The sequence below is a fragment of the Gracilinanus agilis genome, chromosome X, assembly GCF_016433145.1.
Source record: "Gracilinanus agilis isolate LMUSP501 chromosome X, AgileGrace, whole genome shotgun sequence".
Taxonomy (NCBI): Eukaryota; Metazoa; Chordata; class Mammalia; order Didelphimorphia; family Didelphidae; genus Gracilinanus; species Gracilinanus agilis.
Genome location: NC_058136.1, coordinates 74,141,134 through 74,161,858, shown reverse-complemented (window position 1 = coordinate 74,161,858; position 20,725 = coordinate 74,141,134). Strand labels below are relative to the sequence as shown.

Here is a 20,725-nt window from a genome sequence, read left to right as displayed (position 1 = left end):
TTTCAGATGGCCTTCGTGCCCCCAGTTTGTCCCTTGGTTTGGAGTACGTGTTTCGGGAAACGCTTCAAAGTATGAAGAAATCAATCTTATCGGGGAAAGTCCCATTTTCTTTGCGTCCGTGGCCGTGCTACTTCGGCAACGTTCTCCTTTGGGCTCTGCTGATTTACTTCCCATGCCAGGAGTCTAAAACAGAACTGCAAGCCACTCCCATTTCAAGCAAGATCTGTCTCTCCTGCCCCCCCCCTTAGAATGGCGGCACGACTGGACTCTCTAAATTAAGCAGGTTTTGATGACTTGTGATTTGGCATTAAGGTCGACTGTTTATAGACTGCAAGAATAAGAGTCACTTTTATAACCCTGAATGCGACTGGATTTTTACCTGGTGTCTAGATCTGGTCTAGAAGGCCTAACTTCACGGCTGATACATTTTTATTCTGCAAGAAAAATTCAAGAATATGTTGGATGGAGGCAGCTAGGTGGCTTAGGGGACAGAGAGCCAAGCCTGGAGACCTGAGGTCTTGGGTTCGAATCTGTCCTCAGATACTTGTCAGCAGTGTGACTCTGGGCAAGGCCCTTACCCCCACTGCCTTGCCCTTACTGCTCTAGACAGAAGGAAGGGTGGTTTTTTAAATGCATTTGACGCCATTTGCCTGGCACTAAGTTTTGGTTTAGGGCTATGATTTCGGTTCTCGATGTCATATCATTCTGTAGAGTTCCTTCTGGATTGTACCGAGAGCGCACTTGGACGGTAGCTTGCCCTTCGGATCACATGTCGCGGATAATAACGAAATGGGGCTCCTTTGGGGCTGGTCGGGAAATCCCCTTTTCTTGCAGGACTCTGGCGGCCGTGCTGAGCAATGACTTGTTTGTGCTTTGTCTGAGTTTATCTTTATCTTCATCTGGCCCACGTGGGAATGGCGGCACTTTCTCTTGGCACCCCAATTTCCAAAATGTGACTCTTTTCTCCGCTGATTTTTATACTAGAACGGCTTTAATCTGACAAAGTAAAATGGTGAATGAAGGCTTTTGTTAAGATGCTGGATATCCTCAGTAAGTAGCTACTTCCTGTTTGCTGGTTCGAAAGTCTGCTCCGTGGGATGGAGCTGGGATTTGAATGACTCTAAGTTAGAATTCGGGAATAACCAATCCACCATTCAAGGGAAGTGCTATAGATTAGGTGCTTAGGCCCCTTTGGGGAGCGCCGCTGATGAATTTTAATTGAAAAGATGGAATTACAAGGATCCTCTTGACTCCGTTTCCCCACTGAGCTATCTCCTTTGTGAACGGGAATCTTTCCCATCCGGTCCATTCTGAGTCTGGCTAAGATGTCCCGTGGAATACTCTGGAACTCTTGTTGCCCAACTGGTTGTACCAAAAGGTATTTATGACTTTTATCTAAATCCAAACTGAATTAAGGGCACGATGTTCGGTGGCTCCATAACTCGGAGCTCGAGGAAGCAGTCCTGACTTGGACTCAGCAGCATTCCCCCCCCCCCCTTCAGAATGTGATGCTAATTTTTAATGTTTATTTCCTTTTTTTTTAAACCTTTAACTTCTGTGTATTGGCTTCCTAGGTGGGAGAGTGGTAAGGGTGGGCAATGGGGTCAAGTGACTTGCCCAGGGTCACCCAGCTGGGAAGTGTCTGAGGCCGGATTTGAACCCAGGACCTCCTGTCTCTAGGCCTGGCTCTCCATTCACTGAGCTACCCAGCTGCCCCGTGTTTATTTCCTTTTATTCCTTTTTATTATACTGGTCCTTGTGGAACATTCTGGCTAACTGAAGCCTGTTTTCTGTTCCTATTAACCTCAGCTCACTCGTGGGAATGACGATATTAAGGAAAGACTTTTTAAGGAAGCCAAACAGGAGTTTGAGCTCCCTCCAACTCAGTAGTTCTCTTTGAGGCAGAGAAATCCCCCCTCAATCACAGGCCACCGTGAACCCTCTAAATGTAGCTGAATCTGTAACCTGACTTAGTTTACCTATAGAAGCTGTTTAACTAGCTTTGTTTCCGTAGGGACTGTCTGTTCCGTACCTCACGAGCTCAGAGAGCAGATCTCTCTCCCACAGCAGCAACTTGCTCTGATCTGACATTTCAGAATAGATCTTTGTTGTACTCAGTCAGTATCTCTGGATTGTTAAGTGTGAACGGCTCCATCGCTCTGAGAGGTTTTTTAATGGTTCTGGCTTTGCGCCCGTTGTAATCAGCTTCTTTATTTCTCCGTCTAGTACGAGGTTCGGGTAAGGATGGAAAGAGCGAGTGGCACGAGATGCCCGAGATTCTCGGCCTGCTCAAATGTAGTTTCGGCAGCCTAACTGAATGTTCTTCTTCTAGCTCTGCTGCTTATGAGGTTAGCTCCAGAAGGCAGAGGGTCTAAACTGCTTTTATGACATGAATTCGACAGAAGGCCAACGGGATTCGATTCGGGTCGGTTATTGCATTAAATGATTCCAAGTTTGATCAGGCTTAATAAGCACGACTGAGGGAACCTCTGCAAGAGACTTTTGTTTTTACTTGTTTAGTCGTGCCCGACTCTTCGTGACCCCCCGGATCACACTGTCCATGGGGTTTCCTCAGCAAAGATACTGGAGTGGTTTGCCACTTCCTTCTCGGGTGGCTTAAGGCAAACAGAGGCGAAGTGACTTGCCCAGGGTCACACAGCTAGCGAGTGCCGGAGGCTGGGTTTACTCAGGTCTTTCTGACTCCAAGCCCAGTGCTCTCTCCACTGAACCACCCAGCTGCCTCCAAGTGACTTGGAACCTAAGAAGTGGATCCACTGGAAGGAGCCCTTCTCCAGAACTGCCCTAGGAACAAAGCCTGATCTAGGTATTACTGAAATCTGACATCCTAATGGAGGACTCCCGAATTTGAACTCAACGGGACCCTTCGTAAACACTGTTCTAGGACCAGTAAAACCTTTGGGCACATAATTTCCAAAGGAAAACATTTCCCAGAAGCAAATGATTTCATGGGATAGCTAAACCCAAGACAAAAGAGGAAGAAATATGATGTCTAAATGGACACAGGGGGCTGGAAGCCAGGGATGGGCCGGACTAAAGAAATCATCTTGTTGCTTCTGTTTGGCTGTGCTAGACTTGTCTCTGCCCAAGGAAATGCTTGCCATAAAACTGATATTGAGGCACTGAGAGAAGTGACTGAGTGGATTATATAAGACTATGGTCACAGGAAGGCATTTTATTTCCCTCTATGACCAAGAGGAGGGAATGTCATAAGAGGTTTCCATTTTCCTTTCTTTGGGGCTCCAGAATAGCTATTTTATCTGTCAGAAAACTCACGGAATTTAGCCCAGACTTCCAATAATGGCTTCATTCCGAAATCAACCTTTGCTAGACTAACTCCCATGTTTGAGCATCAATTTACAACTTAAGCTGATATAATTTTCCTCTGGCTATCTTTTGGCATATAAATCTCTCTCCTCTCCATCTGCCTGTTAGAAAATGTACAAGTTTCTTTTTGAAATGTAAATGTTTACTTTTTCCTTTTGGCGAGCCCATCTTTTGTTCCCCTTTGATTTAGCTGGTAACTGTATGGGCCTCACTAGAACTTGTCTATTCCCCAGAAGTGATATAGAATCATGAACTTTGTTCTGAGCATACTAAAACTGGATTTTAAAATGTCTGTCCGTCCTGATAAGTATGATCGTCAGTAATGCCCAGCGAAGAATCACTGGGTGTTTTTACAACACGAGTATCATCTTCTCATATAAGGATGGAAATGCGTGAAGCTTATTTCATCCATTATAATTTCTCGGATGTTCATCTTTTGTCTACTTCTTTTGAGCCCTGTGTCCTCTACTTCTAGCAGCTCTGGTCTTTTCACCAGGAATGCTTGGAAGTCCTTTATTTCATTACAGATTCATTTTCTCCTCCGTATATAGATGCAGTTTTCCTGTGTAGATTATTTTTGGCTGAAATAGCATATTCCAACCTCTCCGTTCCCTTAATGCAATGGCTAGTAAATCTTCTTGTGGCTCCTTGGAACTTGTATTCTCTCTTTCTGGTCACTTGTAGTATTTTATCCCGGCCCCAGGAGCTTTGGATTTGGGCTAAAATCTCTCGGGGCCTTTTCATTTTGGGGTTGCTTTCAGAAGGTCACTGGTGGAGTCTTTCGATGTCTAGTTCACCCTCAGAGTTCTAAGACACAGGGGCAGTTTTCCTTTATGATTTCTTGAAATATGATGTTGACGTTCCTTTTTCATTCGTGCCTTTTAGGAAGTCTAATGGCTTTTAAATTTTAACTTCTCTCTCTTCAATCTCCTTTCCAAGGCAGTTGTTTTTCCTATGAGATGTTCCATATTTCCCTATTTATTCTGATTTTTTGCTTTGTTTTATTATTTCTTGCTATCTCGTGGAGTCATTCGTAAGCTTCCCTTGGCCAATTCTGATTTTTAAGGCGTCGGGGTTTTCTCGGTGAGCTTTTGGACCTCTTCTTTTTATGTGGCTGGTTCTCTTTGCCTCTCTTTCTTCCACAGCTCTCATATGACTTTGCAAACCTCTTCATTTTAAAAAAGAAATGTCATATTTTTCTCCTTCCTCCCCCTCTCACTTCCTCCTCATTAGAATGTAAGCTCCTTGAGGGCTGAGACAGTTTTTCCCCTTTAAAACCCCTACTTTCTGTCTTAAAATAGATCCTGGGTATTGGTTCCAAGGCAGAAGAGCAGTAAGGGCTGGGCCACTGGGGGCAAGTGGCTTGTCCAAGATCATACAGATGGGAAATATCTAAGGCTAGATTTGACTGTTTCATATTAACCTTCTGTCTCCTCAATGCCTGGGCAACTACATGGAATAATGAATAGAACACTAGGCCTGGATTCAGAAAGACTTATCTTCTTGAGTTCAAATCTGGCCTTGGATACTTATGACCTCAGGTCAGCATGACCTTGAGCAAGTCACTTACCCCCAATTGCCTCAGTTTCCTCATCTGAAAAATGAGCTAGAGAAGGAAATGTCCCCGGTGCCCAGCATAATGCCTGACAAATAGTCGGTGATTCATAAATGTCTGTCTTCTTGCTTTTACTGTCTCCCCTCTCCAAACTATCCTTGATTAAGCTGCTAAAAGGGGCAGCTGGGTGGCTCAGTGGATGGAGAGCCAGGCCTAGAGATGGGAGGTCCTAGGTTCAAATCTGGCCTCAGACACTTCCCAACTGGGTGACCCTGGGCAAGTCACTTGACCCCCATTGCCTGGCCTTTACTGCTCTTCTGCCCAGGAACCAAGAGACAGTGTTGATTCTAAGACAGAAGATAAGGATTTACATTTTTTTAAATGAAGCTGCTAAAGTCATCTTTCTAAAGCAGAGGTCTTACCACATCGCCCCCCCCCATGCTCTCCTCTGTCAATAAAGACCATCCCCATCTTGGCTCCTACATTCTTTTCAAAAACGCAGATCTTATTGCTCTCATTCACAAGCTACATAGTTCAAGCGAGAACGGACTATTTCTTAGCTGTTGCCCGAGCCCATTGCTCATCTCTGATCTCCGGACATTTAGAGCAGCCATCTCTCAAAACTCTTTTCTTTCTTCCGGGTCCCCCCTCCCCCTTGGCCGCCTCCCCCACAGCACTGCCAAGGCCTTCCCTGTTCTTGGTGCTGGCCGGGAACAGTCTGCTTGGCTTTCTCTTTCCTCCTAGATCCTAGCTTGTCTCGTGCTTTTCTGAGGACGCCTCTCGGTCCTCTCCAGTCCCGCTAGCTAAGTACCCCGTGTTCCCAGCATCCAGCACGCAGCTGCCAAATGAGGCAGGCTGGGCAAGTCTTCTAGGGTTGTCACTGTCATTACAGCTAGTGTCACTTGCTTGCTGGTTGACTATGTTTGCTGCCATCATCTCTAATTGAGGGCAGGGGACAATCGCTACAGATCCTCTGGACACTTCAGCAAGCATTTCCGGGTAGCCTCAAAGTGCCTTCCCGCAGCACATGTCTGCGAACAAATTCTGGCGTCAGCCAACTCCTACCCAAGTGATCCTCATGCTGTTGCCAGGCACCATTCGGAGGCCCCACGGCTGAGTGTCGCCATCGGTGCGCTGCTGGAATTCTCTCTTGGAAGCAGGGATACCGAAGGGCCTGGAGGCGGAATCCTCCCTTCAGCTGGTGTCGAGTGCCGCCGAACATCTGGGATAGCCTGGGGTACCACATCCTGGGGAAAAGAGCAAAAGGGAAAGCGAGTCAGAGGCACCACGAAACGCAGTTACAGGCGACAGGGACATAACGATCTCAAGGACAGGGGGACAGCCTCAATGGAAAAAGCCCTAGCCACTGCTTTCTTTTGTCCCAGCCACCATTTCCTTGGGCCCCAGAAATCCAGCTCTGGGGACTTCCATCACAAAACCTTCCAGCTGGATGGGAACTCCAAGGTCACCTAAGTGATGTGGGAATAAGACCATAATGATGGCATAATGGTGGCATTTCTAAGAATAGGGAAAGGATATTCCCTCTGTCCTCTGCCATAGTTGGGCCTCATTTGTATCACTGCTCAGTTCTGAGCACCACAGTTTAAGTCCATCGATGAGCTGGAGAATGTCCAGAGAAGGGCCACCAGGATGGAGAAAGTTCTTGAATCCATTGTCACAGGAGAAAATGGGCACAGTTAGCCTGGAGAAGAGATGACTCATGGGAGACATCCTAAAGGAAAAGGGAAACAGCCACTTCAGGAAGTAATGAATTCGCCTCAGGAAGTCTTCGAGCAAACACTGGATGGCCACTCTTTTTTTAAAAATCCTTCCCTTCCCTCTTAGAATCAATATCGTGTATCAGTTCCAAGGCAGAACAGCAGTTAGGACTAGGCAAAGGGGGTGAAATGACTTGTGCAGGGTCACACAGCTAGCAGGTATCTGAGGCCACATTTGAAACCAGGACTTCCTGTCTCTAGGCCTGACTCTCAACCCACTGAGCCGCCTAGATGCTCCCAACCACTTCTTAGAGACAGAAAACCAGAATTCTTTTTCAGTGATGGCTTGGGCCAGGTGACCACTGACATCTCTTCCACTTCTGCCATGTCCAATTCCATGAATAATCTCTACAGTGGCCCAAATGCCTTTCGCCAATGTTCATCCGGGTGTCTAAAAACAATGGCCTTTTCCCAATTCTCGTCTTCCGTGATTTTTTTGGCAGCATCTGAAACGATTCTTTCCCAGTGATGAATATCCCCTTCTTTAAACCCTCTTACTCCCTCCTTCGAATTCTCGTTCTTGCCTGCCTTTCTATAACACCATGTTCTCCTGATTTTCCTTCTTTTCTTTTTTTTTTAAACCTTTACCTTCCATCTTAGAAGCAATACTGTGCGTCAGAACAGCAGTGAGGGCTAGGCAGTGGAGGTCAAGTGACTCATCCAGAGTCACACAGCTAGAAAGTGTCTGAGGCCAGATTGGAACCCAGGACCACCCATCTCTCTGCACCTGGCTTTCGATTATCTACTGAGCCACCCAGCTGCCCCTAGTTTTCCTTCTTTTCCAACCACTTCCCTGTTTCTTTTCGTTGTCTCTCCTTGTTCTTCCTACCTCCCATGCCCTCGCCTTCTGTTCTTTTCATTCCACACTTGGCCCTTTGAAAACGTTACCAGCTCTCAACTCACTAGGCTGATTACTTTAAGATCTCTGTCTCTGGATAGGCAGAGCCAAGAGGGTGGCGTAAAGGGAGCATTTTTGCCAAGTTCTCCCAACATTCACCTCTAAACAGCTTTCAAAAAGCGCATCAAATCAAATGCTAAATGGCATAACCCATAACAAGGTAGAGGAACCCATTTCCCAGCCCAAGACAACTTAGAAGACCACAAAGAGAAATCGGTGGCAGTGCAGCAGAGGGCGGCTGCAGAAGGGGGTGGGCCTTAGAGGTGGCAGGGCAGAAGGGGCAACAGCAGTACCTGGAGCACTTACTGCCCAGAGATGGTAAGGAAACCGAACATCTGGTCAGAGAGAGATTCCAGGGGACCCTGGGAGTCACTAAGCCCAGGTTGTTATTGTTCAGTCATTTCTGACTTTCTCGGCAAAGATACTAGAAAAGTTTGCCGTTTCCTTTTCTAGCTTATTTTGCAGAGGAGGAAAGTGAGGCAAACAGGGTGGAGTGACTGGCCCAGGGTCACACAACTAGGAAGTATCTGAGGCCAAATTTGAACTCCAGATCTGGCACTCTTACTTGGTGGCCCTCCTATGGGGTGCTGGGTGCAGGACCAGGTGCCATTTGGCAACAATACTGCCCCTTAACTAGTTCTAGGGAGGAGAGGAGTATTGACAGGCACGAGGGAGCAGGGCCCCATCTGGGTAAGGATCAGAACACAGGTCGGGAGAGCAGTGACCATGCCTCTCCCCAGATCTCACCATCTTGGAAGCAATGCAAATGCCTAGGCCTCCAGGACTAGCCATGAAAGCAGCAGAAGGGCATAAAGGCAGCCATCCTCATGCCACCTCCCCAAGGGGAGTAGCGCCCAACTCTACCATGAAGTCCAAAGCCAAGAAACAATCCGGAAAAAGGAACAGAGAGCAAAAGAACTTGACCCAAACCAGCCACTGTGGCGACGGGGAAGCTGAAGACACAAACTAAACTCGGAAGAAGACAATGACAAGCAACGCCTCAAAGAAAAATGGAAACACATTTCCGGCGACTTTCTCTGATAAAAGTTTTATTTCTCAAGAGCCACCCTCCGACTGAAAGGTGGTCAAAGGGCATGAAGTGGCCACGTTCAGCAGGAGAAACCAAGGCTATCGCTGGTCCTGCAAAAATACTCTGAATCTCAAAGAGAGTTCAGTGAAATTAAAGCAACTCTTCCGGCATCACCTGATAGCCATCGGATTGTCTAAGAGGACCGAAAAGGAATGTGCCAAATGCTGGAGGGGATGTGGAGAAAACAGGGACGCTCTGTGGGTGGGACCCTGAACTGGTGCAACCATTATGGAGAGCAATTTGGAACTCTGCCCAAAAGGCTATGTTGCTAGCAGTGCCACTAGTAGGTCTATTTCCCAAAGAGCTCAAAGAAAAAGGAAAAGGCTCCATATGTGTAAAAATATGTATAGCAGTTCTACATCGAAGTGATAAATATTTACAGCAGCAAAGAATTACCAGCTTCGAGGATGCTTATCAGTTGGGGAATGGCTGAACAAGTCAGGGCATGTGACTATGATGAGCTACTATTGTACTACAAGAGAGGGGAGGCTTTCAGAGAAACCTCAGAAGACTTGCATTACTCGATGCAAAGCGAAGTGAGAGGAACCAGGAGAACATTGTACACAGTATCAGCAATACTGTGTGTGACCAACTGTAAAAGCTTAGCGACTCCCATCAAGACAGCGACCCAAGCCGATTCCAAGGGGCCCATGATGAGAGATGCTCCCCACCTCCAGAGACAACTGATCAACTCTGAATGCAGACTGAAGCGCCGTTTTCTACTTTCTTGGCTTTTCTTCCTCCCCCTCGCCCTGTTTTGCAACACAGCCAATGTAGAAATGTGTTTTGCGTATGCACAATGGATGGAGCATAGCTTGTCTTCCCAATGGATTGGGGAGGAACTAGATGGCAGGAGAGAATCTGGAACTCAAAATTTAAACAAAAATTTAAAGAAAGAAAAGATTTCTATCTCCAGTCCCGAGTGTGGACCTAGCTGACTACAGGGCCTCTACGCTCGGATGAACGTAACAGGTCCCAAATGATCCCTCCCCCCAGTCCCCCGTCTCAAAACGAGCTACCCATTGCAGGTTGTCCATCTCTTTCAGCGTCACCGTCTTCCTCATCTCGTAGTCTTTCAACCTCAAGAAGGGTTGTCTCTCCCTTCTTGTACTCATGTTCAATCAGTCATCATGTCGCATTGGTCCTCCTTTTATACTGTCTCCTGAATTGATCCTTTTTCTATTTCCCTTGTCAGGCCCTCATCAATTTATGTCTATATTACTGTAATAATTTCCTAACAGCTTTTCCTGCTGCCAATCCATCCTGCACAGCACTGCCAAAGTGATCCTCTTAAAAACCCCGTCATTGCCTTATTTGAAAGCTCATGAGCACTCCCAGCTGTCCAGCCAATCGAGCTTCTCCAACCGGAGCTATGATATTCCAGGTGTGAATACTGCTCACAGGCTCTTCTTTTCTCTCTTCTAGTGATGAGCACTGGCGGGGCGATGGACAACAACCGATTGGGGTGAAATTATTCTCAACTCTAAGGCCGACGGCTTACAAAGCAACTGGCCTCCGTCTGGGCACGGGAAGATTAAATGCTCTTCTTTCCCCCGATTTTCTACAAAAAGGGCTTCAGGGAATTTGTCCTTTTAGAATATTAAGCATTAAAGTAGGGCATCTTTAAATTCCATTTTCTTCCTCAGAGCTTGAAGTCAAAAGCAAAGGAAGTCTCCAGCAATCCTGACCCTCCCTCTGTCACGATTACAGAGGGGAAGCAAAAGCAGAGATGAATAGTCAATAAACATTTATTAAGCACCTCCTGTGTGCCATACGAATATGAAAAAAGAAAGGCAGTCCCTGCCTTCGAAGAACTTAAAATTGAATAAGGGAAGAGGAGCCCCAAAAGGAAACAAAAAATGGAGAGCAGGGCAGAGAAGGGGGCCCCAACATGGGGGCATGAGGGAGAAGTCAGTCAAGGAAGTTACAAAGTTAATGCCAATCAGGGGCAGTAACGAGGAGATGTTCTAAGCTGAACTCTCTCCTTAAATGGAAGTTACGGAGTTTATGGCTCCACCATCCAATCGGAAAGACAGAGGGTGGGGATGAGGAGGAAGACCAAGGCCAGTGAGATCTTACAGGATGAGGAGTTTATTCGTGAGCTTCCCTGGGGCCTGAGGAAGAAGTCAGACACAGCAAAGTCCCAAAGCAGTCTTAAAGATGCTCTTGGGCAATTCACATTTCAGCAGAAGCAAAGGAGCAAACTTCCTATCACCAGAAGTAAAACCTTCATATTGTTCAATTCACGGCTCTCCCCTACATCAAGCTGTTTTTGTAAACCCCACATCCCTGCATCTTTCTTCCAGCCCGAGTCTCCTTTGTATATTCCTGAAGAGATCCTCCCTTTGGAGAGATGGCAGCCCCTAACAAATAGGCCAAATATCCAATGGGGAACATGTGCGTCCTGGTCCCCATCTATTTTGGAGAGATGTCAGTTGTTTCTAAATGGGAGGGACCAGTTTAGAATACATGCAATTGAGCAGTTGTATGGGCAAAGCAGAGCCCTGATATCTCTATTCCTTTGCCCTTCTCCATCTTTTCTCCTTCACCTTCCACGTTCTCTCTTCCTCGCCACCCCAACTTCTCTTTCATCCCTTTTTGCCAACAGGCTTCTGCCTCCACTGTGCTACGAATACTTCTCTCCCAAAAGTCATCAAAGACCTGCTAATAACATGGCCCAATCTACGGGTCTTGGATCAGTTCTCATCCTTCTATATCTCCCTGCACCGTCTACACTCCTGACCACTGGCTGCTCCTATCCCATTGGTGATCTTCTCCCCTTGATTCAGATCCCATAATCCCCTAGTTTTCTTTTCCAGTCCTATTTTGTCTTCTTCACTGGCTCTTTAGTCTCTTCTCAGATCTTGCCTAGAGGTGTGTTGGCCCAGGCTCTGTTTTAGGTGTACCATTTCCTAACTCATTTACTCCTACCTTTCTTCTTACTTGCCTCTTAAGCATTTTGCACTCTAGCCAAATCGGAGTGATCGCCCACCCCCAACCAAACACACCTCCTGCTCTCCAGCACCTTTGCTCATGCTTTTCTCTGCGCGGAATGTCCTTCCCTCCCCTTCTTTGTGTTCAGGCTCATTCTGTAAAACCATCTCCAATACCACCTCACCCTGGAAGCTTTTCCATGGTCGCCAAACTCTTAGACCTTACAGAGAACTTTGTATTTCAATTTCCCAATACACTGATCACATACTAGGGTGGAGTCTAGTTATCTGTTTCCTTCTTCACCACCTACTATACTGTAGGTACAAACTTTGTATCGCCTCTAGAGCCTTGGGCTGCATTTGCTACATAGAATATATCCAATAAGTGGGTGACACACGCATATGAGTCTGACGCAAACACCATCGAGCTTCCTATAGAACTCAACTCAATTCAACCTATTCTGAGCATCTACTCTGTCTAAGACACTGAGTTAGTGCTGAGTGTAGATTCTAACATTAAATGATTGCATACACTATGGGATTCTCTCCCTTGGCCACAGTTCTAATCTGTCATGAAAAACTATGGAATAACTCTGCTCAAAATGAACCCAATCCATTGATGAATACACTGAGGAGAACAAAAAAGGATCCTTTAAAAAATATCTGGGAAGAGGGCAGGAAGATGATTTTAAAAGGGCCAGGCCGAGAAAGGGGAGGTCCGGGGTTCAAATGTGACCTCAGACACTTCCTAGCTCGTGACCCTGGGCAAGTCACTTAACCCCCACTGCCTAGCCCTTACTGCTCTTCTGCCTTGGAGCCAATACACAGTACTGATTCTAAGACAGAAGGGAAAGGTTTGAAAAGAAAAAGGAATGGGGGACTGCTGTTTGGGGCTTATGGAAGTGTGATAAAGGATTACGGAGTAAATGCAGAAGGATTCAACTCTTGGGTCAATTCCTCCTTTTCTCCGAAGGAGGATGATCTTTCAACGGAGAAGGCTAGAGAAGAAAAGGTTAAGGAGGGGGGAAACCCAAGGTAATGATTTAAAAGAGGAATTGAAATCCAAGAGCCTATGAAAGAGGACTCGGCTACCCTGAATTAGTTTAAGTCGCCAGGGGCCAGGATGGCTTGCATCCCAGGGCACTGAGAGACTCAGCAAATGTGATTGCTGAGGTACTGTCAGAGAACTAAGAAAAATGTTATAAATGGGAAAGAGAGCTCAGGACAAGACATTCTGACTTTGAAAAAAAGAGAGTGAAGCTTGCAGAGGCTGATACGCCTGCCTGGCGTTTTCATTTTGATTTCTGGCAAAATGGTAGAGACCGTTTTTCAAAGGACACGTTTGTGAACACTGATGGAGAAAGGGAAGTAATGAACACTAAAAGCGGGCGTGCCCCCACTCAAAACAGTGGTAGAAGACGAACTCCCTTTTGCCATCTTTTGGTAGGGTTACTAGAACGCAGATTTCAGGGTGGAGAGAGGAGAGAGGAGGGCCAGAAGATGGCAGACTTCCAAAGATCTCGAACTGGTGGAATGAGTAAATCCAAAGAGTACTCAGTAACTGATCAGTGCCAACTCGGAGGACCTTCCCCAGTGGCTCTGGGACCCTCCACATAGTCAGCTTAATAAACACCTCCCAAGGAGGCCCTTCCGTATATGTAGGAGAACGGAGAAAAGGAGAGGATACGAAAGACCCTACTTATGTCTAGCTTGCTGTGCTTTTCAAGTAGGTACATGCCAGCTGTGGCTCTTTCAAGACAAACATGGATACAGGCATCGATGATATGTTTGTCAAACCCACTAATGGCATGAAGTGGGAAGGGATGGCTAAGACAGGCTAAAACAGTAGGAAGAACTAAATAAGAGGAAAGCAGTAAGGACTGAGATCAGATCTTGTATGGAGCTTTAAAACCAGTAAAGTCCAGAATGGAAGATGAATGAGCAGAGCACAATTCCCGTGGCATAACAGCCTAGAGAGTCGTAGTGGCCTTTAAGGACAAGGTGAATTAACAGCGTGGGAGAGGCCTGGGGCCCTCCACCGGCTTCAGGAAGAGAACTATATCCATCGGAGTGCATTCGATGATCGCTATATCGTATTTTGGCCCAAGCAAACCACATCTGGAGAAGGACGTTCTGCTTGGTGCCCCTTTTAGAAACAATGCTGAAAACCTCGAGTGTTTCTAGTGTTAGGGGAGAATGGCAAGCAGCCTAGAGACCAGGACATCCAAGGGCTGATCAAAGCAACGGGGATGTTTTAAGTTGGAAAAGAAAAAAACTTGTGGAGGGACGGGGGAACGAGAGCCGACTTCAAGAATGCCAGGGGCTGTTCTGTGCAAAAGGACAGCCCTGGAAGGCCAAAGTTGCATGGAGGAAACTTTGGACTCAGTTTGAGGGAAATTTGAGCTAGATGTATGGGCTGCCTCAGGAGGGAGCGGGATCCCCACTCGCTAAGGTCTAGAACTAAGACTGGACGATGACTTGTCTGGGCAACTCTAAAGGGGATTTGGGGTTAGGTAGAGGGACAGATGACCCTGCCGGCTCCCTCGGGACTCTGAGGTTCAGTGACCCCTATCACTGGACTGATAAGCACCCTGGGCACCTCGTTATATTCTGAATTTCCTTGACCTCCGACAGCCCGATGCGTTTCGGTTTTAGCAACCTCGTTAGATTGCAAACTCCTTGAGGACAGTAGAAATGTCATGACCTCCCTTCATCTCTCCGAAATGCGCAGCTTCTATCCAATCAAGCATCAGGCACCATAGCCAAAGCTCCTGGAGAATTGTTTAAGCTTTAAATCTAGTCATTGTAGCCAGCAATTATATAATGGGTCCACTTGCACTTCTTCATTGTTATTACAAAGGAAGAAAGATCGCTTCCTGGAAGGCTGGAAGCCAACAGCCCATTTTGCTTCTGTTGATTTTTCCTTCAAAATGTGTCTCCAATTCAGCCCTCTCTCCATTCCCATCGCCACGACCCTAGGACATGCCCTCACATTACTTCACTTCTGGACGAATGCCATCGCTGAGCTAGTCTCCACGCTGTAGTCACTCCCCTTCCAATTCGTCCCCCACACCCCTGCCAGGCCAATTTGTTTAAAACCCCACTTTCATCAGATCATTGTCCAAGTGAAAGAATGCCAATGGCTCGCCATTATCTCCAGGCTCCAGTTCCATTGAGCCCTATCTAATTCATCCAACCTCGGAGCCCACCAGCTCCATGGCTCCCATGGCTCCCATGGCTCCCTCTGCCCGTCACTTCTTCCTTGGTCTCCTGTGCCCATTCAAAACTCTCCATACTTCAAAGCCTATCCCAGTTCCATTCAACAAATACTCTGTGTGAGGTGTGAGGTCCGACAGAGATAACCAAAATGGCTCTGCTCTCAAGGCGCTGACATTCCACAAGGGGGACGCATCATGTCAAGTAGTGAGGACCGAGAAGAAACGAGGAAGGCTGGGCAATAAGACAAGGGTTCTGAGTAGAGCTGGGAAGTGGGAGAGTGGATTCCAAGCTCCTACGAATAGATGGATCCAAGAGATAGAAAAAATGGGGAGTTTGGGGGCCAGCTAATAGGCCAGTTTGGCTGGAACTCCATGTGTGCAAAGAGGACTACTATGAAATAAATCTGAAAAGCCAAATGATAGTGGGCCTCAAAATCCAGCATATGGCATCTGCCTTTTTTGTTCCCAGGTCAATGGGGAGCCATGGAGGGTTTTTGAGCAGGGACTTTTCACGCAAGCTCTATTAAGCATCTGTTCCACGTCTGGCATGCTTCAGAATAGCTAGCTCCTAGGGAATCAAAGATAAAAGCAGGCCTTGTTCTTAAAAAGCTTACCTTCTGCTGGGGAAACACAACATGTACATACACTGAGAAGCATACAAAATCCTTTCCGAAAGGAGAGAGCAACCTGGGCATCAGCAAGGACCTCTTGTGTGAGGTGGCATCTAAGCTAAGCCTTGAATGAGGCCAGGCATTTGAAGACAAAAAGGTAAGGGAGAGTACATTCCAAGTATAGGCAAAAGCATGGAGGAGGGAGATGGCATGTCAGTTCCTGGTAATATCTACTAGGCCACTTTGTCTTGAACAAACAGTGACAAGAAAAGTGCCCTCAAAGCAGCCTTCAAAGGTAGGTGGGAGCCAGATGATAAGATATTTCAAATGTCAAATCGAGTTACCTGGAGGGAGCAGGAATCCGTTGGGGGCAGAGGCACACAGACAAACTTGTGAGCTAGGAATTTCAATCTGAGAGCTGTGTAGAAGCCAGACTTAGGAGGGGGCAGGCGAGTCTGGAAGCAAGGAGACCATTGGGTAGCCCGTTTCAATAGACTATTGAAACCTAGAGGAGGTGAGAGGTGATAAGATCCTGAATCAAAGGTAAACTGTGAATTCTATTTCCAGCATCAATGGAAGAAAGTAAGTAGAAAAGGAGTAGGGCAGGGGGAGGGGGGGAGGCTTGAGGTGAATGAGAAGGAAGAAAATTCTGAAGGTGATTTGGAAGGCTCTGGACGGGAGCTGAATCCCTGGATACAGTAAAAAGAAGCGTAGGCAGACGTGAAGGAGAACCGTATCAGGCCCAGATTCTACTTCTGGAAAAAATGGAGAGCTGAGGGGAAAAGAGTGGGCATGACTAAGGGCCTTAAGGAGTAAGGATCTGAAGAGAAGGAAAAGGAGAAGGGAGAGAAAAGAGATTGTAGAGTGAAACAAACTGATGAAACAAGGGAAGAGGTTGGCAGTGGGTGGCTAAGAAGAGGCCGTAGAAGGCTGTAAAGGTCTGAAGGAAATAAGTTGTAAATGACCATGGAGCAGTTAAAAAACAAGACCGACAACATCCATCGGTACGAACAGGGAGGGGAATTTTGCAATGATTTACAAAGAGAGTCCAGTGTTTGTATTTCTGCCACAGCCAAGTGACTGTCATCTATGTTCCAAGTGTCTGAGCTCCCTCCTAGAACATTAGGTGAAGGAACTCAAGGAATACCTTTCCATGAGCCTTGTTAGCAGGGACAAGGAACCAAGGGAGTGGGCCGTCATTGAGGGTGAGGGATCGGGAAGGACCCGAATCAGCAGAGCAGAAACACCCCTTGTCAGAAGGTTGGGGAGTGGAAGGATGTCATACAGGAAGATCTAGAACTTCTCCATTAAACAAATAATGCAAGCATCCAAAAAGAATCCGGTTAAGTACTCGGAAATGATGGGCCGGGATTGTACAAGACTTGGCAACTTCTACTCAAGTTAGAGGAGACCTTGGAATACAATACTCCAGGAATAGACTTTGCAATCAAGGGTTTTTCCTAAAAAAAGTAAAGTTCAATGTAATCCTATGGGAGGGAGGGGGAGAGGACCCTTAATGGACTACTAAATGCTCAAGCATTTCTGATGAGAAGACCAGAGCTAAGCAGAAACTCTGAAATACAAACCTGATAGTCAAGAGGCACCTAGAAAGGTAGATTTCTTGGAATGATTAGAAGGGGCTGCATACTCTAATAAGAGGGAAGAAACAAGTGTTCCTTTGGAACATGAATGTCTTCGATGGATATTAGTGAAGTTAAAGGGGGGAAAAAGAAGTCCTAGGGAAGGATTGTGCTGTTCTGAATATTTAATGAAGGGAAGGAGAAGAGAGGATAAAGAAAAAGGAAGAAGAAGGGAGTGGAACTTATACTTTCTTACAGGGCATGTAAGAATACACAGATATGGCAGAAGAGGTAGGGGCATCAGATGACCCTCACTCTTCTCTGAAATGGACAAAAGTGGATTCAACACACACCGTGAGAAATCCACAAAATTCATCAAGGGAAAAGAATCAGGATTGGGAGGAAGGACTTTTTTTTAACCCTTACCTTCCATCTTAGAATGGATATTAAATATTGGTTCGAAGGCAAGAAGAGTGATAAGACCCTAATGCAAATATTAATAATATGGAAAACAGGCTTTGATCAATGGCATATGTAAAACCCAGTGGAATTGCTTGTAGGCTATGGGGGAGGGGGTGGGAGGAGGGGAGGGAAAGAACATGAATCATGAAACCATGGAAAAATATTCTAAACCAATTAATTAAATAAAAATTTTCAAAGTCCAAAAAAAAAAAAAGAATTATTCTGGAAAAAAAGAAGAGTGATAAGAAGTAGGCGACTGGAGTTAAGTGACTTGCCCAGGATCACACAGCCACTAAGTGTCTGAGGCCAGATTTGAACCTAGGTCCTCCCCTCTCCAGGCCTGGTGCTCTAGCCACTGAGCCAATCTAACTGGCCAAAGGGGAGATGTTAAAAGAGAGGATAACACAGAGGAGAGTGTAACCACAAGCAAAACAATCTTCCTGATCCCAAATGGGAGAAAAAATAAAAGCAAAGAACTAGAATATAAGGCGGTACCCGTAAATTAGAGATTAACTCAAAAAAAAAAACCCTGGTACATAATGTAATGGGATCTTGTCATACTTTAAGTAATGATGAAAGTGACCATTCGAGATCCTACTCAGTATATGAACTGTTACAGAGTGAAGTGATCAGAACCAGGAGAACAGTTTGGGAAAGGACAGCAATAGTGGGAAAGAAATACAATTCTGAAAGACTTGGGAGCTCCGGATGCTTAGAATGACCATGTCTCCGGAGGATGTTATTCACCTTCAGAAGGAAAGGAGATGGATTCAAGGTGAAGAAAGAGACATACAAACGTTTCTGGACATGGCAGTGACTCAGATTTCTTTTGACTTTATCTGTCACAACGTTTTTTAGGGGGGGTTGTTGGTGGGAGGGAATAATACTGTTGCTAAAAAAAGAGCGCCATTGAAACATTTTGTAAATGCCCAGAGGAGAGCGGAAGAAGGCACAGACAAGAAGTACAGTGTTGAAAGCAGTGCCAGATCAACATTGTAGGCCATAGTATATCCTTTTAAAAGAAGAGTGGTATAAAATGGAGGTTCGTGGCTTCATAGGCAGTCTTCTTGCTGAGTTCAAAATAACCAAATAAAAAAGAACAAGCATGGCTTTATCTAGAACAAGTCATGTTAGATGAACTCAATTTCCTTTTTTTGGCAGAGACCCTAAACTGAAAAATCAGGGGAAAAGAAACCGGCCTAGAGTTTCCTTACTTGGATTTTAGAAAAGCATTAGATACTCTTTTTTGTGGAAAAGGTGGAGGTATGTAGACTAGACAGTAAGACAACAACTATAATATTAACTGGCTAACATACACGGTACCTACAGTGTGCCAGGCACCATGCTAAGCCCTTTACAAACATTAGCTCATGGGGTCCTCACAACAACCTGGGAGGTGAGTGTGATTATCATTCTCATTTTGCAGGGAAGGAAACGGAGACAAGAAAAGGTGAAATGAGTTGCTCAGGGTCACACAGCTAATGAATATCTGAGGCCATATTTGAATTCAGGTCTTCTTGACTCCAGGCCCAGCACTCTGTGTCCTGGGGCACTGCCCCCCCCCCTCCTCCCAGCTCTGGACACTTCCTAATACAATTAAATGGATTCCAAACTGGTAGAAGGGCCAATCTCAAAGTAGTTGAGAGACATTCAATGTGAACTTGCCAGGATCTGTACTTGGCTCTGAATAGAGGCAAAAAGGACTGGCTCATCAAATTTACCGATGGCACTCAACTTGGGAGGGCTGGCTAATACAATGGATGACAAAATTGGGATCCAAGTCAGGCCCTGGCCTGAGTCTAGGAAGATGAAATTCAATAAGGATAAACTGCAAGTCTTACACTTGGGTTCAATGAAACCATTTCACAGATAAGAAAGATAAGGTAAAGAGATTTCAAAGATAAGAAAGGCCTGCATAGCCAGGAGCCTGCTTCAAGAAGTGTGATATGGGGCCCACAGAAGCGAAAGCCATCTTGGCCCACATGGAGAGAGCATGGAGGGCAGCTAGGAATAAGGAGGTGATAGATGGATCCACTGTCCTCTTCCCCAGCCAATCCTTATGTTCAGCTTGGGGCACTAGAGTTTCGGAAGGGTAGTGATAAGGTTTGAGTATATGTCCTCTAAAGAGAGCTGGGGATTTAGAGCCTGGAAAAGATTCCAGGGAATCAGCTAGCTGCTCTCAAGGACTCAAGAAAGGTCATCCTGGAGGATGTTCCCTTTTATTAGACTTGTTCCCTTTATCTCTGAGGGCAAAACCTATAGATTGGCAGAAGTTGTAGAGGGGCAAATTCCTGCTAAAAACCTCCTAACAAACCTAAGAATGGGCTGCCATGAGAGGTGATGAACTGTTTTCAAGCAGATGCCTCATGCCAGCTCCTCAGACATATCCTAGTGCGAATTCCTTCTGACTAGGAGCTGGACCAGGGGGTCACTGAGATTCCTTCCAACTTTCAAATTCTATGGCCCTGTGATTCTACATAGAGTACAACAAACATTTATTAAGCACCCACTATGTGCCAGACACAGCTAAGTGCCCAGGATACAAACGAGAGGCAGAGTTGCAGTCTACTGAGGGGAGACTCCTTGAGGGCAGGCAGGGACTGCTTTTCTTTTGGATTAAGTATATCATGGCAGGCCCTCAGGTGCCAGATCTTGCGGCTGCCATTCTGCCTCTCCACTCCAGTCTTGGGTGCAGTAATAGTAGGAGGAGCAATAGACGCTGCCTGTGGCACTCCAGTACTCCTAGCAGAAATGCTATTATCTCAGTTTTACAAGTGGGCAAATTGAGGTTGAGATTGAATGGAACCTGGTTCAGCCACTACCATCTTCTGCCTGGACTAATGCAGTAGCTTCTTTACTTCTCTCCTTGTTTCTGGTCGGCGGCCTCCTCCTCCTCCTCCTTCTCCTCCTCCTCCTCTGCTCTATGCCTCTTTCCCATAACTGCCAAGACCATCTTCCCAAATCACAATCACGCCCCTACTCAGCTACCTAGGGATAAAATACAGACTCCTCAACTTGGCGTTTCCTGCCTCCACAACCGTTTCACATCCACCCTCTGCTTCAGCCAAACCATCCTTGTTATTGCCCTTCTGTGCCTTTGCACAGGCTGTGCCCCAAGCCACCTTGCCCCCATTTCCCTCTTAAAGCCCTGGGCTTCCTGAAAGACTCCACACAGGTGCTCCCTCCTCCACAAAGCCCTCCCTGGGCCTCTTCCCTGTTTGCACTTTCTCCCACCCCCTACTCTCTGCATACTTA

The 20,725-nt window shown here is 46.2% G+C and overlaps 1 protein-coding gene across 1 annotated transcript in view; it reads right to left on the bottom strand.

The window, feature by feature from the left end:
- TMLHE (trimethyllysine hydroxylase, epsilon) overlaps positions 1-20,423 on the bottom strand; it is a 56,971-nt gene extending 36,548 nt beyond the window's left edge. The window contains exons 1-2 of the mRNA XM_044682927.1: positions 20,329-20,423; positions 5,966-6,147 (exon numbers count right to left, since the gene is read on the bottom strand). Of these exons, the coding sequence (XP_044538862.1) occupies positions 5,966-6,147; positions 20,329-20,423 (277 nt within the window). The remainder of the gene's footprint in view (positions 1-5,965; positions 6,148-20,328) is intronic.
- Between the last annotated feature and the right edge of the window lie 302 nt (positions 20,424-20,725).